Genomic DNA, 26,375 nt, shown 5'->3' with positions numbered 1-26,375 from the left:
ATCATGGTTTGTAGCTGTACACAAAAGAAAACCTACGTATTCAGATCCTTGCCTATTTCAGATCAGTAACCTGGTCATCAAGATTAGATTAAAATGTATCGTCATTATATACAGCACAAGTACAGTCAAATGAAAATAAGTTTAACCTCTACTCTACAGACCTCTCTTTGTCTCGAGGGTCCCAAGAGAGACAATGATCTTGAATGCAAGGCGGTTTGAGAGAGGCACCGACTGACCTGTGCCGGTGCCCGTGCCCGTCGCGGGGGCGGGGGCACACTCCGGCTGGGGGGGTTTGGCAGCGGGGATGATGCCGGTGGACATGAGCTTGGAGAGCAGGTCGTTCACGTCCACCTGACCGAAGTGGGTCTCGGGCGCAAACTGGGGCGCTGCGTCCAGGGGTAAAGAACACATCGAAATACATAACTGAGTCATGGGGGCAAGAACACATCGAAATACATAACTGAGTCATGGGGGCAAGAACACATCGAAATACATAACCGAGTCATGGGTTAGGTTGGGTAATAGTCGTTCAGTAAGCATTGCGAGAGAGATGGCCTTACCTGGTTGTCTGAAAGGCACTGGGTTTTGTGGCAGGAAGGGCTGGGCGAGGTTGGGCATCATGTTTACCTGGAGGGAAGAAAAGATAAACGGGGTTAGTACTCTGGATGGTGAGACCATTTCAGTGGACATACAAAGATCACATTAGTGCTCCAATGATTAGCAGAGTGAGTTTAGAAAACCGCAACCCCAAGCCCTAAAAATCATATTCAACGTACAGTGAATTACAATGAAATATAAAAGACGGCGCACACAAATGGCAATGATAAAGTAAACCTGGAGTATGATCTATGGAAATGACCACAAATATAGATTCTGGCTTTTGACTAGTTGGGACAAATTCACTTCAAGGAGTATACATTATAAATATACACACCACACTTACTACACACACACTGTTGCTAACATATACCGTGTATAGAATATATGTTGTACATTATGTTTAGTTTATATATTTATATAGTTAGTATAGTATATTTTGTATAGATAGAATATACATTGTGTATTATGTCTAGTTTATAGTCATTTATAGCGTATTCAGTTTATAGTTTTAGCTTATTTATATACCGGTAGTATAGCAGGGCTGTACGTTAACTTTTTTTGCACATAGCACTGGTGCTACAGAGGTTGATAGTTTTGTAGCACAGGCCAAAATCTGTGTAATGTGTTATTTAGTTGCAGTGCCATGTTTGGTCACTAAGTGGCGCTCCAGTGTTTGTACCTGATGTAGCTACAGGCTTAATTTGATTTAACCTGAGCCAGTGACTTCTTCACTTCCTGTTCCACCCGACGTCCGACAGCAGCGTCAAGCGTCAACTTGTTACAGTAGTTTCTCTAGTAACCATGTGGCTAGTAGTTGTTTTAATATACTGTAGTTGTGTATATTGAATAATGCCGTATTGTATATTTTTGTAAATAATAAATGGGTTTGTGCCAAATCCCAAAAGTGACAATGTCCGTTAAAGGGGAGATGAAGCAGTGAACAATGTGATCCTAGTTTGTTTGTTGTGTACCTTGTGTAAGACAGGGTCCTATAATAAAATGTGAAATCCTGCTTATTTGTCTGAAAAATCAAATATAATTTCCCTGTTTTCGCCATGGGCGGCGCCATTTTGTTGCCGACGTCACGGTGTTGGTTTGGTGTATACACTGTGGGTTAGCTGCATAGTAAACATGGACTGTCGGGTCAGTCAAATGTTGCCTACCAAACAGGACCGCGTGGTTCTTTTTGTATTGCTTCTGGCTGTTCAAACAAATTTTACCGTGTGAAAGAGAGGAAAGTTGGTTAATTTCCACAAACTACCAGTGAAAAAAACAGTGTTGTTGGCACGTTGGCTGGCTGCACTCAGGCGGCGCGATCAGCCTGTTGGACAGGGAATGAAGATCTGCAGCGAACACTTCATTGCCTCGGATTATGTAGTTGGGGGCGGGAGGTTTGTCCAGAAGACCACTAATCAGCTGAAGCCTGATGCGGTTCCCTCGGTCTTCAGTTCCCGGGAGCTAACGCCAGTCCCCGACTGGTGCCAACTAGCTAGCCATCGCTCCCAGTCCCCGGCTGGTGCTAACTAGCTAGCCATCGCTCCCGGTCCCCGGCTGGTGCTAACTAGCTAGCTATCGCTCCCGGTCCCCGGTTGGTGCTAACTAGCTAGCCATCGCTCCCGGTCCCCGGCTGGTGCTAACTAGCTAGCCATCGCTCCCGGTCCCCGGCTGGTGCTAACTAGCTAGCCATCGCTCCCGGTCCCCGGCTGGTGCTAACTAGCTAGCCATCGCTCCCGGGAGCCTGCGCCGGTCTGTCTGTCGAAGACCGAGGGAACCGCATCAGGCTTCAGCTGATTAGTGGTCTTCTGGACAAACCTCCCGCCCCCAACAACATAATCCGAGGCAATGAAGTGTTCGCTGCAGATCTTCATTCCCTGTCCAACAGGCTGATCGCGCCGCCTGAGTGCAGCCAGCCTGAGCCAACATGCCAACAACACTGTTTTTTTCACTGGTAGTTTGTGGAAATTAACCAACTTTCCTCTCTTTCACACGGTAAAATTAGTTTGAACAGCCAGGAGCAATACAAAAAGAACCACGCGGTCCTGTTTGGTAGGCAACATTTGACTGACCCGACAGTCCATGTTTACTATGCAGCTACCCAGCAGTGTATACACCAAACCAACACCGTGACGTCAGCAACAAAATGGCGGCGCACATGTTCATAAATGCTACATAAATGGACATTACAAATAGTTTTTTTCTTAGAAACGCCTTATTTTTATAACGTCATTTTTTTCTGTGGTTTATCTAAATACTAATTTGATGCTATGACTGTTTATCGCTATGCTTCATCTCCCCTTTAAGCTATTGTGCTAAACTGTTTGCACTATATGTCGCACTGTACAGCCCAGAGTATAGTATAGTTTGTATAGATAGAATATAAGGTGTGTATTGTGTTTACAAATCTACTACGGCTGAGGGACATGCGTGTACATTTAAAAAAAAGTTTTGCCAGTACTGTGGTACGACTGACAGCGTGTGGTTTAGAAACGGGGCGTTTTACACAAATCCAGCGCTCCCTTTCTTGGCTGTGACGTAGCCACGTAAGTTTCTGAATCAGCTCGGACGTTGACAACAAAGATGGCCGCGTCGGTACTCGGAATTTCAGAGGAAAAAGATCGCTTGCTATTTGTAATAAATGCAATGCAGAAGTTCCACAAGGAGGGAAAAGGGCAACAACTTGTAATACATCCAGCCTGACGGGTCATCTGCGGCATCACCACCGCTAAGACGGTGTTATTGTGTTAACTTAGAAGCCTACGACGACGCGAGGAGCTAAGCAAAGCTAGCCCCTTCCATGGCTGTGATGCAACCCTCGGTTGAACGCAGTCACTTATTGCTCCATAGTAGCCAGGTTAATTTGCACCACCAAGGACTGCTTAAAAGCTAGCGGCTTGAGCCCTTGGGTCATTTCTGTCAAACTTCTTTAATTTAGCAAACGACTCGTCAATAGCTGGCTTTGGATTCACAGCAGCTTCTAGCTTCTAGGTTCTAGCTTCTAGGTTCTAGCGTCGTAGGCTTTTAACGCCATCATAGCGGTGGTGATGCCGCAGGTGACTTGTTGTGGTGGTGATGTGTCCACTCAAAGCCTTCTTTTCAAGGCTCCGCTTTGAAAAAAGAAGAACAAAAAGCTTTGAGTGTCTTAGGTTGGATGCATTACAAGTTGTTGACGGATTGTGAATTTATTTGGAAAAAAAAATATGGTCACTTTATCAGTCAAAACTGTTGTCTTGGCTTTTGTTTCTGTTGTCTGGTTAGGTCACATTTAAGTTGGTGTTAAGTTATTGTCCTGGGAAGTCTTTTTATGTATTATTATTGTATTGTGATATGTTTTGTTTCATGTTGAAAAAAAAGATAAAAAAAAATATACATACATTAAATATTTTTTTATAATACAATAAATATCGGTTATCGGCTTGAGGAGCATAAAGTTATCGGTATCGGTGTCAAAAAATCAATATCCCTAAAAATAATCTGAATCATAGCACTGTAGAACCGTAATCAAAAGGATGAACGCCCAACTGACAAAGAGGAGGGGAGGCTCACCGGCTGTTGCATCCCAGCAGGTGGCGCCACAGGGTTGAAGAAGGGAGGCCCAGCAGGCTGGCTGAAGGCAGGGCCTGGCGGCACGTTGAAGTTCCCTCCCTGTAGGACGTTCTGCTGCGCTGGGAAAGGAAGTGGACCTCCGGAAAACTGAGGGTTCAGGGCTTGTTGTGGGAAGCACTGGCCGGGCATGTTGAAGCCGCCGGGCTGCTGCTGCGGGGGGGCGGGGTTCTCGTACATGGGGGGGCCGAGAGGCTGCATGTTGTTAGGAGGGCCGAATCTCGGCGGGCCCTGCTGTTCTGGGGGACAGTTAAAGCGTGGCGGCATGCCCTGGAGGGGCATGTTGGGCATGTCGTACCTTGGGCCAGGCTGGCCGGGACCGTGGAAGTGCATCGGTCCAGGCGGGGAGGGGCCGTCGAAGCGTACGGGACCCATCTGATTAGGAGGCCCATTGAATCGCATTGGACATGGTTGCTGGAAGCCTACTGGACCTGGGCCAGACATCGGGCCAGGCATCGGGCCAGGCATCGGACCAGGCATCGGACCAGACATCGGACCAGACATCGGACCAGACATCGGACCAGACATCGGACCAGGCATCGGGCCAGACATCGGGCCAGACATCGGACCAGGCATCGGACCAGGCATCGGACCAGGCATCGGGCCAGATATCGGGCCAGACATCGAGCCAGACATCGGGCCAGACATCGGGCCAGACATCGGGCCCATGTTGCCGTCAAACCTCTGTGGCCTGTCAAAATGGTTGGGCTGCATAGGGCCATCAAAGTGTCCAGGACCAGGCCCTTGTCCCTCAAACCGTACCGGTGGCTGCTGTCCAATGGGACCATTGAATCTCCCCGGGCCCTGCGGATGGGAAGGCCCTTCGAAGGGCCTCCCCCGCCCCTCCCCGCCCCTCATTGGGCCTTGAGACATGGGCGGGTTATCATACCTCACGGGTCCGTTAAATCTCTCCGGAGCGCCGTGCGGAGGTGGCCTGCCACCCTCAAACCTCCCGGGGCCGTGCTGGTGAGGCCCGTCATACCTAGAGAAGTCATCGTAGCGGCCGGGACCGCCTTCGTATCGCGCCGGCACGTGAGGCCGAGACGGGCCCATGTGGCCGGGCCCGTCGTATCGAGGGGCGTGGCCTGCGTCGTGAGGAGGCGTGTGTCCCGGGGAGTGCTGCCGGACGGCGACCAGAGGGGCACCGTGGGACGGCTGTTTGAGGATGGACCTGGGAGGAGGAGGAACGTCGAGGTTCAGGGGCCCGTCGTCAGAGTGCTCGCTGTTGGGGCTCTCGAACCGGGGGACGGGACTGAGCTCTCCGGAGTCTTTCGGATGGAGCGGGGAGAGGGGTTCTCGCTCAAACGCAGCCACCGGGGACCGCTTGGCCGGGCCCTCCAGGTTAGCCGGGCTGGGGCATCTCCCGTGACTCATAGGAGGAGGAGGAGGAGGAGGAGGGGGGATGGAGAGGGGCTCCTGCCTGCGCGGGGCACCGTGCCGGGAATCGGGATGTGCTCCGTAGCGCCTGGCTGTGTCATAGCCGCTCTTCTGCTCCCCCCGGTCCTCGTAACACTGTCGCTCCGTGAGCGGCGAGTTCCACTCTCTCTCCGCTAAAGAGAGGGGGATGAGATAAAGAGAGGGGGATGAGATAAAGAGAGGGGGATGAGATAAAGAGGGGCATGAGATAAAGAGGGGCATGAGATAAAGAGAGGGGGATGAGATAAAGAGAGGGGGATGAGATAAAGAGAGGGGGATGAGATAAAGAGAGGGGGATGAGATAAAGAGAGGGGGATGAGATAAAGAGAGGGGGATGAGATAAAGAGAGGGGGATGAGATAAAGAGAGGGGGATGAGATAAAGAGGGGCATGAGATAAAGAGGGGCATGAGATAAACAAGGACATGAGACACGCAAAACCCGTTTCTACAGATATCACACAAGGAAATAAGCCAGAGTGCGAATTGGGATAGAAATCACAGTGCTATGGTGCTTTAAGCTCTTTATAGTGATATCCATCCATTCATGTCTCTGAAAAATCACATGTACCACTTATCAAAAAGCTTCGCAACCGTTTCACATCAGAGTAGACTAATATTGAGTAGGGATGTCCCACTCCCATCTTTGAAATCGGTATCAGCTACATTAACGCATTGCGTGCCGACGACGAGATCAGTCGCGTTAACTCGCCATGCGTTGAGTGCCAATGACGAGTTCTCGTCTTTTTCTCGTTTTTGCTTTTATTAGCAATATCCATTCATTTTTCATCCATCCAGCCTGACGTTATCGTTGGGAATGGGTCTGAGCTCGCAAAGGGCAAATACCGCCGCCTATCGTCTCCCCGGATGGTATTGCACATCATTGGATTGGATTGGGTGGGCATGTGCATCAGAAAAAAAGTCCGGTCTGGGGTTTTCCCATCTCGGGCATGCAGTATCGTGTTACCAGATTGACTGAGGACCCTCAGAGCAGCGTCGATTATGTGTTTCGACTCGAGTACATAACGTTGGATCAATAAACACGATCAATATTTGGAATGGCGATCATGAATTGGATTAATCTTTTTGCAGAACATCTGATGTGAGGTAAGGACTCTATTTGACCAGTATTGGGTTAATCAGATGTTTTTTTTCTCAGCCATTGCAGCGTGTGTATGACGTTAGCGCTGAGCAGGTCATGGATAGATTTTTCAGCCCGCTTCTCTAGCGTGCATAAGTACACATATACTATCGATAATCTAGCGTTTATTTGAAAACGATTAATAAATCAGCCTAAAGGCGGTCAGGTGGCGTAGCGGAGATTGCGTTCGTCACCAACACTGGAGACGCTGGGTTCGCGTGTTCGAATCCAGCTCGCGGCGTTGTCACCAGCTTGGCTGGCCGTTCACACTAATACAATTGGCAGTATTAGGGGGTGGGGAAAGCTGGCGGGTGGGTCCTGGGCGTTGTGGACAGCGACCCCTACAGTTCGGTCGGGGCGCCTGCTCAGCAAGGGTAGAATCTGGAGAGAGGTAGTGCGGCCTCCCACACGTTACACTCTCCCAGTGAGAGTCTGCGCTGCCAGGCTGGCTGCCGGCTGGCTGCACATGCGTCGGAGGAAAGCATGAGACAGTCTCCGGCCTCTCGGACCAACAGTAGGGGAAAGTGTGCAACAACCAGGAAGGGGGTTGGGAATTGGCATAACGACTAACAGTGGGATGGGAGAAAAAAAATCGGAAAAGAGGGGGAAAAAAGATTAAAAAAAAAAAATCAGCCAAAAAATTACGTGTTGTGTATTCCACTAAAGAGCTATTATCGCGGAATTTCTCTGGAATTACTAGAACTCTCAAACTATACTCGTATTCAAAACGGTATAAAAACGGAAATGTATCAATGAAAAAACAATCCGTTTCGTACATGTTGACTGCAAGCAAGTCATTGATAAGCGACGGGTGTTTTAGACCCATAGCCATAATTTAAGATATAGTTTAAGCCTTCGCAAATTTCCCCGACCTCTCATTGACTTCAGTGCTGGCACTCTAGCCATATGGTCAAAGGGGTGTGGCACTCAGTGTTAAGCCAAATCAGATTCCTATTATTTTGTAAAATAAAAAAAAAATAAAACCCATTAACCTCTTAACACATTTATTGCCAGCCATTGTACCCATCAAAGTACCCAGTCTGCCACCGTTGAAAGCCTATGGAGATGTTTACCTTCTTTGCAGGACTATAACTTTTTTTTATTTTATTGCTATATTGACATTACTATGGCCCATTCAACATCGATTATCTATCGCTCAAGATGTGGGAACGTTATATTTTTTCATTGATACAAAAATACCTTCTAGAATATAAGTATGTTTTTAACGTTTTCTGCAGTAATTCCTAGAACGTGAGTTATAGGCCCCGACGCATATTGATTATCGATTGGCGTTTCTTTCCTATACACACACTATATACAAAAATTCAAATGTATATGATCGGTATACATTAAGCTTCATCATGCATGAAGGAAAGGTCGTTTATAATTCCTTGAATCTCACTAACGGCTTTATTTAGTATGGGTTGATATATTGACCAGATGGATTGCAAACAAAGAAATGCACAATCGGGTTGAAAATAACGTTAGTGTCCTCTTACCGTTCGCCGATGATACTGGAGGTAAAAGATCCCACTTATTTGACGCATACCTCCCAGATCCATTTCCAGTTTGTATGGCGCAATAAACGCCAAAATCATATTGATTATTGAGTTATGGAAGAGATCCAAATACACGTCAGTGTCTGTCTGGACCCACGCAACAAGATAGTACTGCCGGAGGTACTTCCTAGATGCACCGATCAGCACTTCCGGTTTCGAGGAGTGTAACTCGCCCGACCATCCACCAGGCGGCGGTATTGAGACGTTGCAATATCAGACAGGGGTCTAGCTGCGATCCGGAGGGAGGCTGAATTAATTATGAATGCCATGGCGAAAAAATTAAATATTGATCTCAAAAACGTCTTTCGCCGTTCCTGGCGGTCAACGCATGGCGGGCAAACACGGTTTACGACGTGGATGGCGTCCAATGTGTTAAGCCCGGAGCCTATTTTCTGAAAATCTGCCTAAAATACATGCCTAAGTAAATGGAATATTGCTCCACTTCTACAAGATCATTTGCATATTCTTGGTATCTAGGGACATCTATGGCTAGGCTTGCTTAAATTGTGATGAAACAAAGGAGAATGTGAATTATGATTTTTCTTTGCATCTTTGACAGTGAATAACACCATGCTAATAATGACTAAACATTAAAAAATCATCTCGTTCAATACCTTCTTGAGATCATGTGTACAAAAAATTTTAAGGAAATGAATAAAGGGAAGATTAAACGGAAGGTTCTGTAGATACAGTACTGAATTCTCCCATCTGAACCAATGCAATTTGAAATATTATTATAAAATATAGAATAGCAGGCTTATAAATTACCTTATTATAGCCAATTGGCACATTTATATATATATATATATACATATATTATCTCTCAAATGGCCGAGTTCAATTTAGTATCACCAGGCATGCATAAGAACAGATAATGAAATCTAATAAAATAAATTATTTTGACCAGGGTGCAACCGTTTTGAAACTAATTTCAGATCCAACTGTTGCTGCATGCTAACAATAGGGAAGAGAAACTAACTGCGCTTCAATATTTGTCAATAACGTTACGTTTTGTGGCTTATTATCCCGAAAAATTAAAAATGCATACAGAACTATGAAGGTACGGAACCCCATAGATCCTTTCAGGAAGTGTAGTTTTGAAAAATTCCAACGCAGATCCAGAGATATGGATGTGCTCTACAAAATGGCAGCAAAAAAACTACAATTCCCATGGTTCAAGGTTTTCCAAAATAGTCGCTAACACTTTAACCTATTCCTAAACCAACGTATTGATGATAATATACATTATAAATGCTGTTGTGACATGGTTATGTTTATACTTAAATACGTTTGAAACGACAGTCTAGAGATATTGATTTATTACATGTCATTTGCGGTCTACCGACGGACCGCGCGGGCGGAAGAGGTTAACTCATTCCCCGCCAACAACGATTATACTCGTTATTACCGGTAGATCGTTTTTCCTTTTTAATATTCTATTCAATGTCACGGACCCGTATGTTGCCGTTAGAAGGCAAATTGCGACCAAGGGCGCAGTACCGGCCAGATCATCCCAGGTGGCAGTATCGAGAGTGCAGTAAACCCTGTTCCAGACCCTGTGTTACACTCAAATGGCGAAGTTTTCTGGGTCAGGCGAGTAAAGTGGTTCTCCCGATTGCATTGAAGCGTGTCAAATGCCCCCGATCCATATGTTGTGGTGGGTTATGTCATGGACCAGATGGCGATCAAACAATTGGAATATTATTTTTGGAATACTCCCGATCACAGGTAAGGACTATCGGACGTCAATTCTAGCTTGATCGTGCAATGTTTTTATACCGATCCAGCTGATCAGCGTTTGTGTTCAATACGAATACCGTTACTGGCAATCAAATAATCAGAAACGACCCCCCCCCCCCCCTTTCATGCATTCATGATTAAACATAATACCCATTATATACATTTGATTTGGGAATAGTAGCGTGTCCAGGCAAGAAACGCCAACGATTATATAGAATTCACGTATAAGGCTATAACTCAGCCTTTCGGGAATTACCCCAGACCACTCTGAAATTATACTTATATTCACCAGGGGATAACGCATCTTGGACGGAAGAAAGTCACTGTCAAATGACCATAGTATTGTCCACATAGCTATAATATAGAATATAGATATACCGTAAATCCTCTAATATTGGAGGGTACTCAAATAAAGGACGGGGGGGTTTGATACATGCAGACAAATACAGGCCAGCTTCCAATACAAGGTCGCAAAAAGAAGTTTTATTTTTATTTTTCGTGCCGTGATATAGAATGAGAAACTCTTGCCAATGCAAATTAAGTGCTGCCTCTCTCTACACCAACTACATTAACGTTTCCCTCGCGTTAGCATTAGCGTTAGCTAACGTTGTTATAGCTAGATCTGTGGTGTCGGCTGGACGATGTTGGCTTCGTTTGCAAACGTTGGTTAACGTTCGCCATCTATATGGCGTTGGCAGGCGGGGCGGCGTACGTTGTTGTCCAGTTGACATTACAGATCATGATGCTATGACAGCGTCAGCTAAAGCAACTGCATGTTATCAATGCAACTCGATTCGACTGAGGTAGAGTCGAGAAGGTACCACACGCTAAATCGTCCCCGGACCCCGCAACCTATAGACCGTTCCAACTTCAGTGTGTGAATTACATTAATCCACCAGTTTCACCCTGACAAAAGAAAATACTCATGTGATCTGTATATGTTTATGTCTAAATAAAATCAATCACTTACAATTGGCCAGTTTGTGAAATTAAGGCCCGCCTCTTATATAAGCCTCTCTCTAATAAAGGCCTGGTGCTCTTTGCAGCTGAGGTAAATACAAGACCCGTCCAATATTAGAGGATTTACGGTAAATCTACAAACAAGGTGACGCACTACTATCTTTAAAGCGTGGCACAGCTACAACGGGACCCGTCTAATCCCCGGCGCTGAATGAGTTAAGGGAAAGCTGTGATGCAGGCTAGACGTAAGAGTCGAAAGGGAGAGACAAGAGTGGATTCATCCTCGCCTGCTATACAAGGGGATTGTACGTTGTGCTCGCAATTGTCTGGTTCTGGCTCTCGAGGCCAGTTTGGCCACATTGTCGATGTGCAACGATCTTCACTTGACATTGGCTATTCAACCGGCACGCGTCGCTAGGACTGAAACGACTGCTTTGAAGTTGGTGGCAGGAATCAAAGGGAGTGCTCGACTTAAATTTGGCATGGAATAGAGTTGGTGAATGTGAGAGGGACAGAGAGAGGGGGGGGGGGGGGGGCAGGAGGGAAGAGGGAAGGGAGCGGGCGTGTCTCTGAATGGTAGCGCTGCTGTAGGGAGACTGAGGGGGTTAACCCTTTCACTGCCACACGACAGCCGGTTAACCCTTTCACTGTGACAATACAGAAGGTTAGCCCTTTACTATCACACGACCGACTAACGATGCTAATGATGGAGCATCGCCGTCGGTTGTGTGATAGTAAAGGGCTAACCTTATGTATTGTCACAGTGAAAGGGTTCAAAGCAGGCAGTACCGCTTGTGTGTAGCCTACATATATTTATATAAAAAATAAAACACACTTCTCATAGACAAAGATGTGACAGAAAATATTGTAAATTGCAATAATCACACAAAACCTGCTGCTGGTGGCACTGGAGAAGCAGAGCGTATGATAATAATGCACTTGTGCATTTATGACTCAATAGAAATGCTGTAATATAACGTTAGCTGGATCGCTATACAGCATCATAATGATATTAATCATAATTGTAGCAACAGTTGTGACATTGCCCACCAGGCACCTTTCGGATGACATGCCAATGATTACAAGACTGGTATTGTCCAACGCCATCCGTTTTGCCCGCCCGTTAGGTTTAATAAAAGTATGTAGTGGGCACCATTACTGGTCGCTCGGGGGTCCACCCTCCTCCGGAAGCGGAGCCCTGGCAGGGACTTGAGCTTGGGGAACTCCTTGCCGTGGTTGTACTCCTCGATCATGGGCGCCTGGGGCGGCTGCTGCTCCGGATGCTTCTCCGGCTCCTTGCCGTGCCGCTCCCCTGGGGGCACAAGAAGCAGGCACGCGTTTCAGAGTTTCACCAAAACTTTAGAGCAAAACATTCGTCATTTTTCATGCTTTCTTCCCGATTTAATGGGTTATTTCTTGAGAAAATGACCACGAGAAAATCTCCGCTATGCACTAGATCTACAGAGGTCCTTCGGGGTTGGTTGCATGCAGGCAACAATAAAACATCACTTGGCATCCAGCCGTGGGACACCTAGAGACCCCCCCCCCCCCCCCGAGCGCTCACCTTGCCGGTCCCTGGGTGGCCGGGTGTTCATGTGGGGCAGGGGGTGCATGGCCTTCCCCACCAGACTGTCCTCCTGGTCCTGAGCGCCCTCACCTTCCCACTCCTCTCCGCCCCCCTGCTGACGCCTCCTCTGCGGCTGCTTGGACTTGTGCTTGTTGTGGTACGAGGAGAGGTCGGAGCCTCCTCCTCGCATGCCGTCCGCCGGGTGGTGCGCCTGGGGCGAGTGCCTGGCGGGCAGCAGGGGCTTCTTGGCGGGGAACTGCTTGGGATGCTGCCCACCGTCCTCGCCGGAGGCCTCCCAAGAGTCTGAGCGCAGGATCTCCTCCTGGTACTGGAAGAGCTGCTTAATCTGGTGAGCAACGTTCAGGAAGTCCTCGTGAGAGATCTCCCCGCTCTCTAGACGCTTGGTGGCCTGGGGGGCAGAAGGTATGAAGGAGGAGGAAGGTCAATTAAAATGTGCACGAGAGATGAAAGGAGGGGTACATTGGCCACTGGTCAAGGCCAGCTGGTCTTGATTGCCCTCAGGAGCGACTCAAAAGGTAACACGTTATATTATATATATACAAATCATACCCTGTTGAGCAGGTCTCTCTTGCTGGCAGAGTTAAGGGCCTCTGGGATCTGCAGGTTGGCGTCAACACTGAGGCGGTGTTTCTGGGTGCGGGGGGTGGTGGGCCGCGGGGGACCACTGTACGATTTGTGTCTCTGAAGAGTGGGTTTCCCATGGGGCTCCTCCGACAGCTTCAGGCTGAGGACGAGACAAATAATACAGTTGTGACAATACATTTTCTTTATATATTGTACTATTTATTAATATATATTTATATAAACTGAACTCACTGCTTGTTCTCCTTCCATCCACTCCAGCAGTGAGCAGAGTCCTTGTTCTCCTTGCTCTCCGCTTGGCCCCGGGGCGAGTGGGACTCTCTGCCCTCAGCGTGCCGCTCGTCCGCGGGCCTCTTGGCCCTCCTGGGCTCCGTCAAGCTCTTCTTGGGCGTGAGCCTGTCCTCCCTGCCGGGTTTGCCGTGTTGCGTCTCGTTCGTGTGGACCCTCCTGGCCTTGTTCAGCTTGTGAGACGGTGGAGGAGAGATGGAGCTGCTCCTGGCTCGGCCCTTGGGAGACCTGCGCTCTTTCCTCTTCGGGGATGACGTCGGGGAGCGGGAGCGCGAGCGGGAGCGCGTTCGTTTCCTAGCGTTTGTGCGGGCGTTTCCCCCGACCTTGAAATCTGCCTTTTCCAGCGACTCCATGCGCTCACGTTTGTTCAAAGAGCCGTTCGCCAGCTTCCCTTTGGGAGACGACTTCTGGGGCTCTGGCACCACATCTCGCTCCTGCTTGTCGGCGCATCGCTTCTTCTCCTTCAACTCGTCCTCTTTGGCCTCGACAGCCTTATCCGGAATGTGTTTCCGAACTCGGGCGTCTTTTTTGGCAGCCTCCGGAGGCTTCGCGCGCTCCACCTCCGAGAGCTTGGCCTTGCTCGGCACGACTTTGGGCATGGGAGACGGGGATTTAGACTTGGGCTTCTCCTCCAACAAGTCCTTCTTATTAGGCCGCATCTTCTCCGGCTTGCCGGTCTTCTGGGGCGGTCGTTTCTCATGACCGGGCCCCGCTACACCGTGGCCTTCTTTGTTGCCGCCGGGCTGATCCTTTGGCTGAGGGCCCGCCGAGGGCCCGGGGCGATTGAGGCGGGGGTCTCGCATGCCCGGCTTGCTCTCGCTCTGAGGGGGCATCCAGGGCGTCTTGATGACGGGGACAGACTGGTTGGCCGACTTTGGCACTGGGGTTGGCACAGCTGGAGCACCCACTGCAGGCGAGGCTGGCACAGTCAGCACATAACCCCCCGCCTGGCAGGATCACAAGATGACAAAACTACTATTATTTCTAATTCACAAGTAGAAAGGAATATTTCTTCTTAAATCGACTATCAATAAGTAAAATCGCTGTTCAAAAGAAAAGCCATTATGGTCGCCGTTCACCGGACCATCTGATCCCAAGTGATTTACAACGACGTACATTGGCGACACTGATGAATCCCCTAGCAACAAAACAACTATAACAACAAGAACAAGATCAGATCAGAGGTCTCAGTACCAGCTGTGCCTTGGTGTGCTCCAGCTATAAGATATATAAGATATATAAAGATCAGAGGTCTCAGTACCAGCTGTGCCTTGGTGTGCTCCAGCTATAAGATATATAAGATATATAAAGATCAGAGGTCTCAGTACCAGCTGTGCCTTGGTGTGCTCCAGCTCCAGCTCGATCTTCTTCTGCTGCAGCTCCAGCAGCTGCTTCTGTTTGGCCAGCAGCTGCTGCCGGATCACCTGCTCGCGGGTGAAGTTGGCCTCTGTGATGCTGTGGCCCAGCTGGGGCGGCGCCCGGGTGAAGCTGGCCTCCGTGACGCTGTGGCCCAGCTGGGGGGGCGGCGCTGCTGCGGGCTGGGGGGCCAGGGCCTTGGGGGCGGAGACATCCTCAGACTGGGGGCGACCAGCAGGGGGCGATGATGCACGGGTTGGGAAGGTACAGGGTTTGTAAAAGCACGTTAAAATAATATATATATACACACTCGCACCTGTTAACCTTGTGAAGTGAATTCTAAAATCCAACGAGTACAAATGTTAAAAGGTGTTCCATCACATCAAAATGTTTTAAGCCAAAGTGTCAAAAGGTGTAAGAACCCCGGTCCCAGTAAATCAGTTTAAGTTGCCAAAGCAATACAAAAGAAAATACATCTTCAAAGAAAATGCCCAGCTGTTCGTCAAAGAAAGCTTTAAAACTAGCATTTTTTCCCCTCTTAAAATACAGAGTTTCTAAGATGTAAATTTTTTTTTTTTATTAAAAACACAATACACAAGTTTCAATAGACCTTTTACCACAGAAATGTAGTTAAATATACTTGTACACACCTGTTTTAAAAACTTAGGATTCACATGAATGCTGGCATTGGTTGTGGGAGGCAGTGGTTTGATGGGCCAGGCTGGGTCCTGGGAGTTCACCCGGGCATCCAGGGCGTACAGTTTCTTCGGTGGGAATATGTCATCCCACGTGCAGCGCAACTTGAACAGACTTTTCCTAGTGTTTTCATCCACCTACAAAGAGAGGACATGACTTGGTCCGCAGCTAATTACAAAACTAAAACACATTCTATAGCTGAAATTCAATGCAACACACTCGTAAATCACTTCCGGATTCTCGCAAACGGCGTTAGTCCACACTGGAACAAAAAATGACTGAAAAAGCAGTTTGCCTTTGAAAACCTTTGTTCGTAGCACCAAACTACTTTTTATTAAGCCCATTTTGCTCCAGTGTCGACTGTAGGTATTCACTCAAGTAGTCCAGAAGTGCCCAATTGTTTACATACATATTACATACTAAATACGATTAAAAGCTACTATACATAACTTATACTGGAAATGTGTTAGTACAGCCAAGGGGACAGTTCACCCAGAATTCAAAAACACATTTCCCCCCTTAGCTGGAGTGCCACCTATCCATCCAGATAGTTTCAGTGTGATTTGCCTAGTTTGTGATATCGGCAGTCAGTCCAATATGGAGCTGAATGGCACTCCGATCCAGTTTTTCCCAAAATGCGTTTCTTTGAGCACCATTCAGCTCCATTGTATTGGAGTGAAGCCAGATATCTGGGTACGGGTGAACTGCCCCTTTAAAAAAAAGGTAAACATTGGAGGTTGCAATACTGTAAAACACCCGGTGTGAAAACTTAAAACTATCCAACATTCAATGTATTTGCATATGTGAAAATGATTAATAAGCAATGCATACCACCCCCACGCCCACCATTTTATTATTAAAAAGGCATTATATTCATAGAAGCAGAGTGCAGGAGGCTACATAAGCGCAAACACAGTGGTCACACGGGGGGAGGGGAGGAGTTACATGTGCTCAATCTTAAATACGTATTGGCAGAAAGTAGAAAAAAGTTTGTACCTTTTCAAAGACACATATAAATGAAGTGACTAGGTTTTTAGCAAACACTGCAAGGTATTCCCCTCCAACATTCTTCACTATGGAATCCACTAAGTACAAAACTGGAAGCTTCTCGGTAGCTGGAGCCTGGAGTGATAGAGAACTCAACAAGTTTAGACGACAACAGGGGTTAAACAAACATTTCAAATCAACATTAAAAAGACCATGGAACAATTGGAAGTAATTAAGCAAAAGGGAAGTTGTAGCCATGTGTTAAAAGCTGGAAGAAGAAGAAAAAAATCCCAATCCCCCAACCCGCCCCCCAAAAATGGTAAAAAAATTGCCTGGTCAGGAAAGTCAATGTCAAGTGAGAAAATCTGTAGTCCGGCCGCCAAACGAGGTGTCGAAAAATCCAACCCCTGCTCCAGAAAAAGAAGAAAAAAACGCCATTTTCTCATTCTGGATCAAATAAGTGCTCCAGTTGAAATGCAATTTCTATTCAAAAAATAAATTAAAAAAATATCCAAAAACACATTTCCAATTGTCCATAAAAAAAAAGAAAAATCTTGAGGTGCCACTATCGGGACAATACAATAGCCAGGATACAACAGGAAAAGCCGGAAAAAATGTATTCTCCATTATGTCTCTGAGCATTAAATCCTTGTTGTGTGGGGGGCAGGGACGGGGGGCATATCACCGCATCACAAACTAAACAGTAGGACATAAGGGAGGAAACAAGAACACAAATCTGGGAGTTATGTTGAAAAGCCTAAAAATCGATACTGGGGGGGGGGGTCCATATCTCCGCAAAATGTGTTGACCGTACAACACAAAAGAGGTTTTCATTAAAAAAAAATGATGTTTGCTTTTCTCCAGTCCTTTAAAAACCTTTTTAAATTACCTCCAAAAAGGGTTTCCATTACAGAGACCACTTTTTGTACATTACCCATTAAGTCAGTCATTAAACCGTTCCACTCTGCTACACTTCTGAAAATGTATCTCCCTCAATAAAAACAACAAAAACAAAAAATCTAACTCACAGGATGTAATAACAGTAAGTTTCTTAAAGCTTCGTGTGTGTAGAGATTTTCAACATCAACATATCAAATTTATTTTTATATCTTGGTATATCTACCTTAAAGAGTCAGTACAATGAAAATCTAGTTTATTTTACATAATCGACTGAGTTACCCTGATGGGACAGTGAAGCAGTTCTCAGTCGTTGTAAAAGATAGTCCACAACAAGTAATGAAACTATTTTGCCACAATTCAGTTACTTTGTGGTTTAAAAAAAAACTCCACAGCAACTGTGCTAGTTTATTTATAACATGCTAGTACAGGTTAGCCTATTTTTAATGTCCCATAGCAACCACTGGTCCTATGAATTAGTTTACAATTGAAAGCTTCATGTATTTATGATACTAACTTGACATCTCCTTTTAATGAACAGAGGGCCACACCCCCTCAACCTACTGGAGTTGGTTGTGCTCAGAGGGTGTACTAAAACAGCAAATCAAATTATTCATAAAGCTGAATAAGATGACACTCCTGACATCATTGTACCGCTTCTTTAATAAAAAAATAAAGTAGGGAAAATAGATATGTGCAGAGATTCAATAACTTTAAGGCACAGCTCACAAAAATAAACACATGTCCTCCCCTTACCCAGAGTGCTATATCCACCCAGATGGTTGTGTGATTTGCCTAGTTTAGAGATATCTGCCCTTACAATACAATGGAGTGGATGATGACTCCTGTGGTGCATAGTTTACTCAAGATGATCTACAGACCGTTCTGCAAGCAGCTTCATGTAGGAACTCTTTTCTATTTAATACACAGCATAATAATGAATGGGGATGTAGTTGGTAGAAAACAGTTCCTACGTCAAACTGCTCACAACAGGGTCTGTGGATTCTCTAGAGTAACAGGGTCATGATTTCTGTAAAGACATTGCTTTGGAGATTTTAACTTATTATTTTATTTGGCGCTTTAAGCCCAAATGGGGTGACCGCAGATATTTCCAAAACTAGGCAACTTACACCAAAACTATCTGGATCGATTGATGGCACTCTGTGTAATAGGGGAAATATGTTTAGTTTGTTTTGGGTGAACTGTAGTATTTATTGAAGATATTTCCCATAAACTCATTGCTTCCTTTTGCAAAGAGGATTTTGCCATATTGACCGCCATAGCCATGTTTACACGAGCCAAATGATGCAGCAAGATACAGATGAAACTAATTTGTTTACTAACGAGTTATGCCAACACAAAGTTGTAATTATGTAGCTTTGAAAACAAGGCATTCCAGCACAATTTCCCCCAAATTGTACCAGGAAACACAAATATCCCTATAGGCTACAGAACTCTGCAGTGAAGATCTACTTTTTCTTCTTCTTTTTTTAAGGTTATTAAACCAAGCAATAAAAATCGATTTGATAGTGATATATTGATGTTAAAATGTCAAAATACTACACATGGCTTCTATAAGTAATATAGATAAGATACTGCAAATTGAAAGTACACTCTAAGGTAAAGAATGGAGCCTGAAGCCTTGATATAATCTTTTTGTGGTTATGATTCAACATGCGTTACATCAGGTAACCAAAACTGCATGAATACTGCGTATGCGCAACTCTTAAAATAACCAATAAAACCAACCAAAGTGCACCCTCTGATGAGTGATAGTAATCACAATGAGCTTTAAACATCATTCAGGAAATATAATCAAGAGTCATACCAATAAATTACACTGGGAAATAAAAAATGACAAAAAGCACATTTTACATTTTTTATTATCATTTTTTTTTTTTTTTTTACCATTCATTGACATTTCAAAAATTCACACTAGTGAATTATGGTAGAATAAGTTATCTAACTGGCCAAGCTTCAAGTGACCACCAAAAGAATAAATTTGCCAGTTGTCAAATAGCAAACACCGACTACAAAGCTTTATTGGCATCTCCTGGATGTAAAGGTAATGAATTATGTGAGAATGACGAAGTTTACATGCACATCAATATGATCTTAATATGATTATGACAATACTTGTGATTTCAATATGCGTCATACAAAAGCCTTTATCGCATCATTCTAATTTAATTAGTCATTCAGAGTGTTACAGGGGGTGGGGGGGTGTTTGTAGAACAATACATGTACGCTTGGCTACTGGCTACTCATCTGTGTACCACAGTACCTGCCTCCTTTCACCACGTTACAGCCTTTTAAAAACTATAAATTACGTTTACATAGTATCAAAGTGACTGGCCACGACACAGAATTCTCTAGGTTGTGGCGCAATGGCCATCGATGGCCACCCACATTTCCAAAGAGATTGACGAGCACGACGACTAGCTATAAGGAGGATCTGCAGCACATCTTTCCACCCAACGCATTAAGTATGAACAGGATCTGGTAGCGCAATTAAAAATCTGCTGAAGAGTGCAGCATTTTGGATATCTTACAGGAAAGGTACCATCGGGAGGAACATGCAGCAGCTGCAGTTTTAATGGCGCATGGCCTATAGGAGGGGCTACTGGAATTGCGTTAACATAATCTCCTGTGAGATTTAATGTAAACAGGAATGCTGGGGCATAATTGACCCCTCTCAAACCCCACCCTCTTCTCTTGATCCTCCAATCACAACTGCTGCTTCCCTTGGTTGCAAACTTTGTCAGAGGGAAGCAACAGTTGTGATTAGAGTAGAGTTGCCATGGTGATGTGGAATTTCCAATGACTAAAACTCATGACAACACCAGTATTGCCAGTCACCGAACATCTTACAAAATTACGCTGAATATCTGGAGCGCTTACTTTGATCTTTAATGGCATACGACTAGGGGTGGGAATCACCAGTTTCATCATGATACGATACGATATCGATTCTTTGGACAACGATACGATATTTGCCGATATCACAAAGTCTCTCACGATACAATACGATACGATTAGATTCAGGTGCCTGCGATCGATATGAGATGATATCATATGCCCATTTAATACAATCAGTAACATTTAGATCAACAAAAAAAAGGTAATGAAAATATCATTTGACATTTGTATTTTTGAGCTCTTCCAGACATTTAAAGGAAAATCAATCTATTGTTTTTAATACAAATAGACCTCCTGTTCACTGTAAAGTGCCACGTTTTTATATATTGAGCTTTAAACTTTAAGCTACATTTTTTGGAACTCAAAACTCACAACCTCCCTCTCCCAAACCGTTCCTACAACAATTTGTTGATGTTGCATGATCATGTATAGGCCTACATTTATTATGTATTATATTGTTTATGTTTAAATAACATTTAAACATCAAACTCCTCTGACCTCATCTGGTCTTTCCAAAGACGCGCGCACACACACACACAGAAAGGGAGAATGCTATGCTGTAACGTCTACACACACGGAGCTACTGCTGTTGTTCTTGGGTGGATATGAGACTCGCCACAGGATTTTCAAAATAAGAGTATCGATATGAATCGATCTTATTACATCGCATCGATCCGATTCGATTGTTGATAATTACATCGATGTATCGATCTGGATCGATGTATCGTCCCACCCCTACATACGACTACATCGATAGGCTGTGTGTTCGTCTACATCCGTTTTTAATTCATTTTCGATGCATCTCTCCTTCGCGTGAAGTTAAAATTAAGTGAAAACTAAAAATAGCTAATGTCCGCAGTGTTGTCTGATTTACATGCTTGATAAGTTATAACACGTTTAGCACCCTTGGTTGCGCTACTGAAACAATAAAAGAAAGGGGGATAATCGCAAGGTTTATGAAGTACTTAGAAAGAACATAAGGGAGCAGGGAATGTGTGGTGTGTGGCGTATGTGTGACTACTGCAGCAAGCCTAGATTGGAGGAACAAGAGGGCGGGTTTGAGATAGGTACAGTTTCACTGAGCAAGCAAAGTGCTCAGCCGTACTAGTCTCATAATCACAACAGTCATATAATTTACTTGCATGTAAACAGTCATTGAGGCATATTTCTAACGATATTGCAGTTCTACTAGGAGGGGTGGGAGCTCTCTAATTTAAACGTTGATGCCTTCTAAAATATAACAACTATAGTAACAAGTTCTACGGAATACAAAGCAGGAAATCAATGATGTTGGCTATTAGCATAATGATCAATACGCAAACACAATGCGTTTTATTTGTCAACTATCGAATTGGATGCTGAGCGTGACTACATTTTTATTAACTCGAGGCCCAAAACTTCACCTAAACAAAACTGAAGAAATGACCCACCGTAAAACAGAATTCTCACACCTTACAATTGACATCTTGGGCTGTTTGTCAATATTTGTAAATCTGAGTGACTATTATATAATGCCATAAACATCTCTGTAAAATGACCGTACCTGCCAGTACAGATGGCATAGTCCCAAATAGACAGTAGTGATATTGGGCATGTGCCATCTACCATCTCTACAACTATCATTATTACAGATTACCATGTCACAAATAATCGACTGAAGCAAATAAATATAAAAAAAATATTGATTTTAAGATTACTGCATCAATGCTTCGAAACATTTCACTGATGGCAGCTAAATATTCCAGCATCTCGTCTAATTAAAAAACAAAATCATTAATTCAGAAGCACTAAGATAATAGAAATAGGGATGCACGATAATTATCTGGTTTTCCATGGTTTTCCATGATTTTTCCATGGTCATATAAGGGACTGTATTCACTCGTCCAACCATGTTGTCGTGCATCACAGACCCGAAATGGGCTAACTAATAACGACATTACATCCCCCATACAGGCAATGCACACCATATTTTAAGAGTTTATACACACACACATTATATATATATATATATATATATATATATAATAGTAATCTGCATTCCATCATGGCCATCCATTTAGTCACTGGCAAAATAAATGTGGCATGCAACCAATATCTCCATCTACTGCCTCATATTGGTACTACAGGGCCCAGAAAATCCCTATAGCAGGTCTCGTGATTGCCTCTCCACGACATCAAGATTATTGGATCGTGCTTGAGAAAGACTTGTTCAAATCAAGAGTGAATTGTTCAAAATCATAGGAATAAAATGTGAATTCTGTTTTAGGGCAGTATTTCCCCTTCAATGTGCCAAAGGCAATGCTGTGGTAAATTTCAAAGTGAACAGATGGGTTTCTCTTTTTCTCTCAACAAAATGGTTAGCTGAATTTGAGGCAAGCTAGCAGCCTTATCACCATATTGATAGATTTTGATATTTACAAATATAAATTTAGGAACTTACAAAAGATTTAAGAACTCCGTAATCTAAGCCCTTGGATAACCCGACACCATGCCATTGACTAGCGTCACCAAAGTTAGCTGGCAACAAGGGCGGTGAAGAAAGAGTAGTCTCCTACACAGTAGATGTTACTTATGATAAATTATTTGCTTCAGCATACACGTCTGTACATGGTTTTTATTATGGAAAAATAAACAATATTTTTTTAATCTTTTAATATGTTAAATTAAAAAAAAACATCTAGCTTTGAGGCTGTGAGGCTCAAACAAACATTAAAGCTTTGTTTAGAGCGATTCTGTAGTATTGCAAAACAAATCGTAGGCCCATGTAATCGTAGGCCCAGTTTACGTATAATTCCGATTTATTTCAACACACTAGGGTTTTGTCGCAATATCGCCGGGGGGAAAAACGATATTGAATAGATTATTTCGCTCGTTTTAATCTAAATGTTGTTTTGTTTTTTTAACACCAGCGTTATCAGCTGATGGGATCAACGCCTCACGTACGACTAAATGCTCTCACTAGGCTTCCAAAAAGAAAACATTTAGGTTTAATTTGTAGGTGGTGGGAGTGGCTAGGTTAATAAACAACTTTTAAGGTAAGAATTATGACGGCGGCTGTAGCTTTGCGGGCCGGTGAGAGCATTTAGTCTCCCCTCATGCAGACAGCGAGAAGTTGAAATATTGGCTGAATCGTTCCGTCACGTAACAGACCCTGTGCAGGACTTGCCACATCAAAATTAAGTTTCCTTATCAAAAGGTAAGGCAACAATGTGTCTATTTTGGGCAACAATGTGTCTATTTTGTATTAATCAATCAAGTTCTGGAGCAGCATGTACAGAGTAAATTGGTCTCAATTTGCTCTATTACACACACACTCCAGAACTTAATTGATTAATGCAAAATAAAGAATTAAATACATTTTCAAAAGACACATTGTCGCTTTAACATAAGATAATTTTGGGATGGCAGGTCACCTGCAACATTGGCCACTTTGCAAACAGTGCAGATTATAAACATTGCTCTAGAAGTCTATACAAACAATCAAGTCAATAGTTCAACGTCGTGGCATCTGTAATGACAAAAACCATGCCAATCATTTTCAAGGCTCTAAATGGCATCATGCCAGTCAGGCAATGATTTGACTTCAGGCCCATGGCATCGTGTCAACCTAATGCGGGAAAGCATAGGGCTGCTGGCCTGCTGCAATAATCGAATAATCATGTGTGATGCCAATTATATGATAACTACGATTATTTTGAAATAGTCACTCATTACAGAATTGTTCCTCTATATCATATCAAGTTTCAAATAAAACCAAATATGTTTGAAATTGGTCAAAGATCTTGTCCCCAATTCGTTACTTTGATTCAGATCAATCCGTTATTAAAATGGCCAGATCCCTGTGCAGTTGAGGTCACATTAGGCCGTTTGTGCACAAACCCTTTGAACTTTACAGACTGTCTCCGTTTCTCTGGCTCCGACGTCACCACAGTAACCCTTTCAGTGCCACACGACAGAAGGTTAACCCTTTACTATCACACAACCGACGGCGATGCTCCCATCATTAGCAGTGAACGGGTTAACCTTCTGTATTGTCACTTATTGTCACAGTGAAAGGGGTAACCTTCTGTATCGTCACAGTGAAAGGGTTAACATTCTGTATTGCCACAGTGAAAGGGTTAACCGGCTGTCGTGTGACAGTGAAAGGGTTAACCTTCTGGCATGTGGCAGTGAAAGGGTTAAACTTCTGTCGTGTGGCAGTGAAAGGGTTAATGTAGCAGCGGTGAGCAACAATTATATTATATATATTATATACACGAGACCGCTTATCTGGGAACACTTTGAACTGTGTGGCAAATTAAGCAATTACATGGCCAATGGCAATTATTTTGCCTTGTATATATATATATTGATCTATTTTTACCTTATTATCTAGCACTGGCTTGTATTTAAAATATGTTTTTGTTAAGTATTGTGTGATTTTGTGTGAAGGGCAGACTAGCAAAGTAAGATTTTCATTGTATGGCAAACTGTCTGTTTAACTTTGCACATGACAATAAACAATCTTGAATCTTTAATTTGCCTGACATGACAATACACGTTTTACACTTTAAATATGTTTGACTGTTTTACACTTTAAATATGTTTGACACTGTATTTAAATATGTTTTACACTGCATTTAAATATGTTTTACACTGTATGACACTGTATTTAAATGTGTTTACACTGTATTACACTGTTTGACACTATTTAAATATGTTTGACACTATTTAAAAATGTTTGACACTGAATTTAAATATGTTTGACACCATTTAAATATGTTTACACTGTATTACACTGCGCATGCGCCCAGCAGCTAATGGCGTCACGTTCTAATGTTACCAGACACTAACGTCACGGGTTGTTGCTCAACACTTAAGACACGGAATTATTACCGTCCAAGTGAACACGACTAGTAGTTGCGTTGGTCATGTAGGACAGTTACTCGCCCTAACGTTGTGCCTATATTGACATAAGTAAATAAGTAGTTTGTACAACAGGGTGTAGTCGTGTTGTTGACAGACAGAGCAGCCCTGGGTCTGTAACGTTAACCCTGCTCCCCCCAGCGCCCCCTAGGGTCAGGGTTAGGGAGCTCCCCCCAGCGCCGCCATGTTGTCCTCAGCAGCTAACAGCTAGCAGCTAACAGCTAACGGCTAACAGCAGGAGGCCCCTCGCCGCGGCGGCTACTTCACGGCGACGTTATTAGCGTCGTTAAAGCCTCTGAAAATTAAAATTCTATATTTCATAAAAACCTTGATTATTTGTGCTTCGATAATCGCGACGATGCTCTGCGCCGCGTGCAGGTTCTCCTCGGCCAGGATGGTCAGCATGTTGATGTGCGGCTTGCTGTTGAACGTCAGGTCCTCCAGAGACGAGCTGTACTCCCGACACGCGTCCTCCATCTCGCCGCCGCGCGCCGCCGCTACACCAAGCACACAAGCACCATCACAACAACCATGTTTATTATTCACGGTGAACCGGAGAGTCTCGAGAACAACACTTCGGCTTTTATTAGTTCAGTTCCTCCTCGCTCCGTGTTTCCAGTTGGTCAAACAAGATGGCGACCGCAGCCAGCTCGGAACAGCCCCGCGTGACGTCACCACGCAGACTGTTCTACATGCGCCGTGACGTCAGTGTCCTCTTATTGGCCTGTTCCCTGGTCTCTCGAGACCACAGCTTTATTCTCATTGGTCCACACTTTGACAGACTGTACACGGTAACCAATCGGAGACATTGTGTTGCATAACGCTCAAGCGACAAAGATGAGCCGCGTGATTATTTTTTTTCTTTCGTAGCCGCAGTTTGAGAAGACACTCTCTGATTGGCTAGCCCGCGTACAGCGAAGACCCTCTCTGATTGGTTTAGCTCCGAAGGGCTCTTCCGCCTTGTACATATTCTCTGCTTCGAAGTGGTTATGCTTTGGCCCTCTTTCGAAGTGGGTTATGCTTAGAGTTTGGAATCAGGGCTGGTGGTCCATCGGCGTGTAGCTTTATGCCAAGCAAGCAGTGCAAAAATTTACCGTAGTGGCATGCAGTAATGCGCCTTTCATTTTCCGCCGCCCAGCGCCCA

General features: G+C 44.5%; 1 protein-coding gene across 1 annotated transcript in view; it reads right to left on the bottom strand.

The window, feature by feature from the left end:
* The window catches only part of pcf11 (PCF11 cleavage and polyadenylation factor subunit), a 39,411-nt gene extending 13,552 nt beyond the window's left edge, over window positions 1-25,859 (bottom strand). The window contains exons 1-11 of the mRNA XM_084339464.1: window positions 25,559-25,859; window positions 16,520-16,645; window positions 15,478-15,660; window positions 14,800-15,048; window positions 13,418-14,418; window positions 13,151-13,325; window positions 12,578-12,989; window positions 12,167-12,325; window positions 4,144-5,750; window positions 561-627; window positions 237-386 (exon numbers count right to left, since the gene is read on the bottom strand). Coding sequence (XP_084195590.1) covers window positions 237-386; window positions 561-627; window positions 4,144-5,750; window positions 12,167-12,325; window positions 12,578-12,989; window positions 13,151-13,325; window positions 13,418-14,418; window positions 14,800-15,048; window positions 15,478-15,660; window positions 16,520-16,645; window positions 25,559-25,708 — 4,279 coding nt within the window. The 5' untranslated portion in view covers window positions 25,709-25,859. The remainder of the gene's footprint in view (window positions 1-236; window positions 387-560; window positions 628-4,143; window positions 5,751-12,166; window positions 12,326-12,577; window positions 12,990-13,150; window positions 13,326-13,417; window positions 14,419-14,799; window positions 15,049-15,477; window positions 15,661-16,519; window positions 16,646-25,558) is intronic.
* Window positions 25,860-26,375: the final 516 nt, after the last annotated feature.

This window comes from Notolepis coatsorum, assembly GCF_963971535.1.
Source record: "Notolepis coatsorum genome assembly, contig: SCAFFOLD_150, whole genome shotgun sequence".
Classification (NCBI taxonomy): domain Eukaryota; kingdom Metazoa; phylum Chordata; class Actinopteri; order Aulopiformes; family Paralepididae; genus Notolepis; species Notolepis coatsorum.
This window is presented reverse-complemented; position numbering and strand designations above follow the sequence as displayed.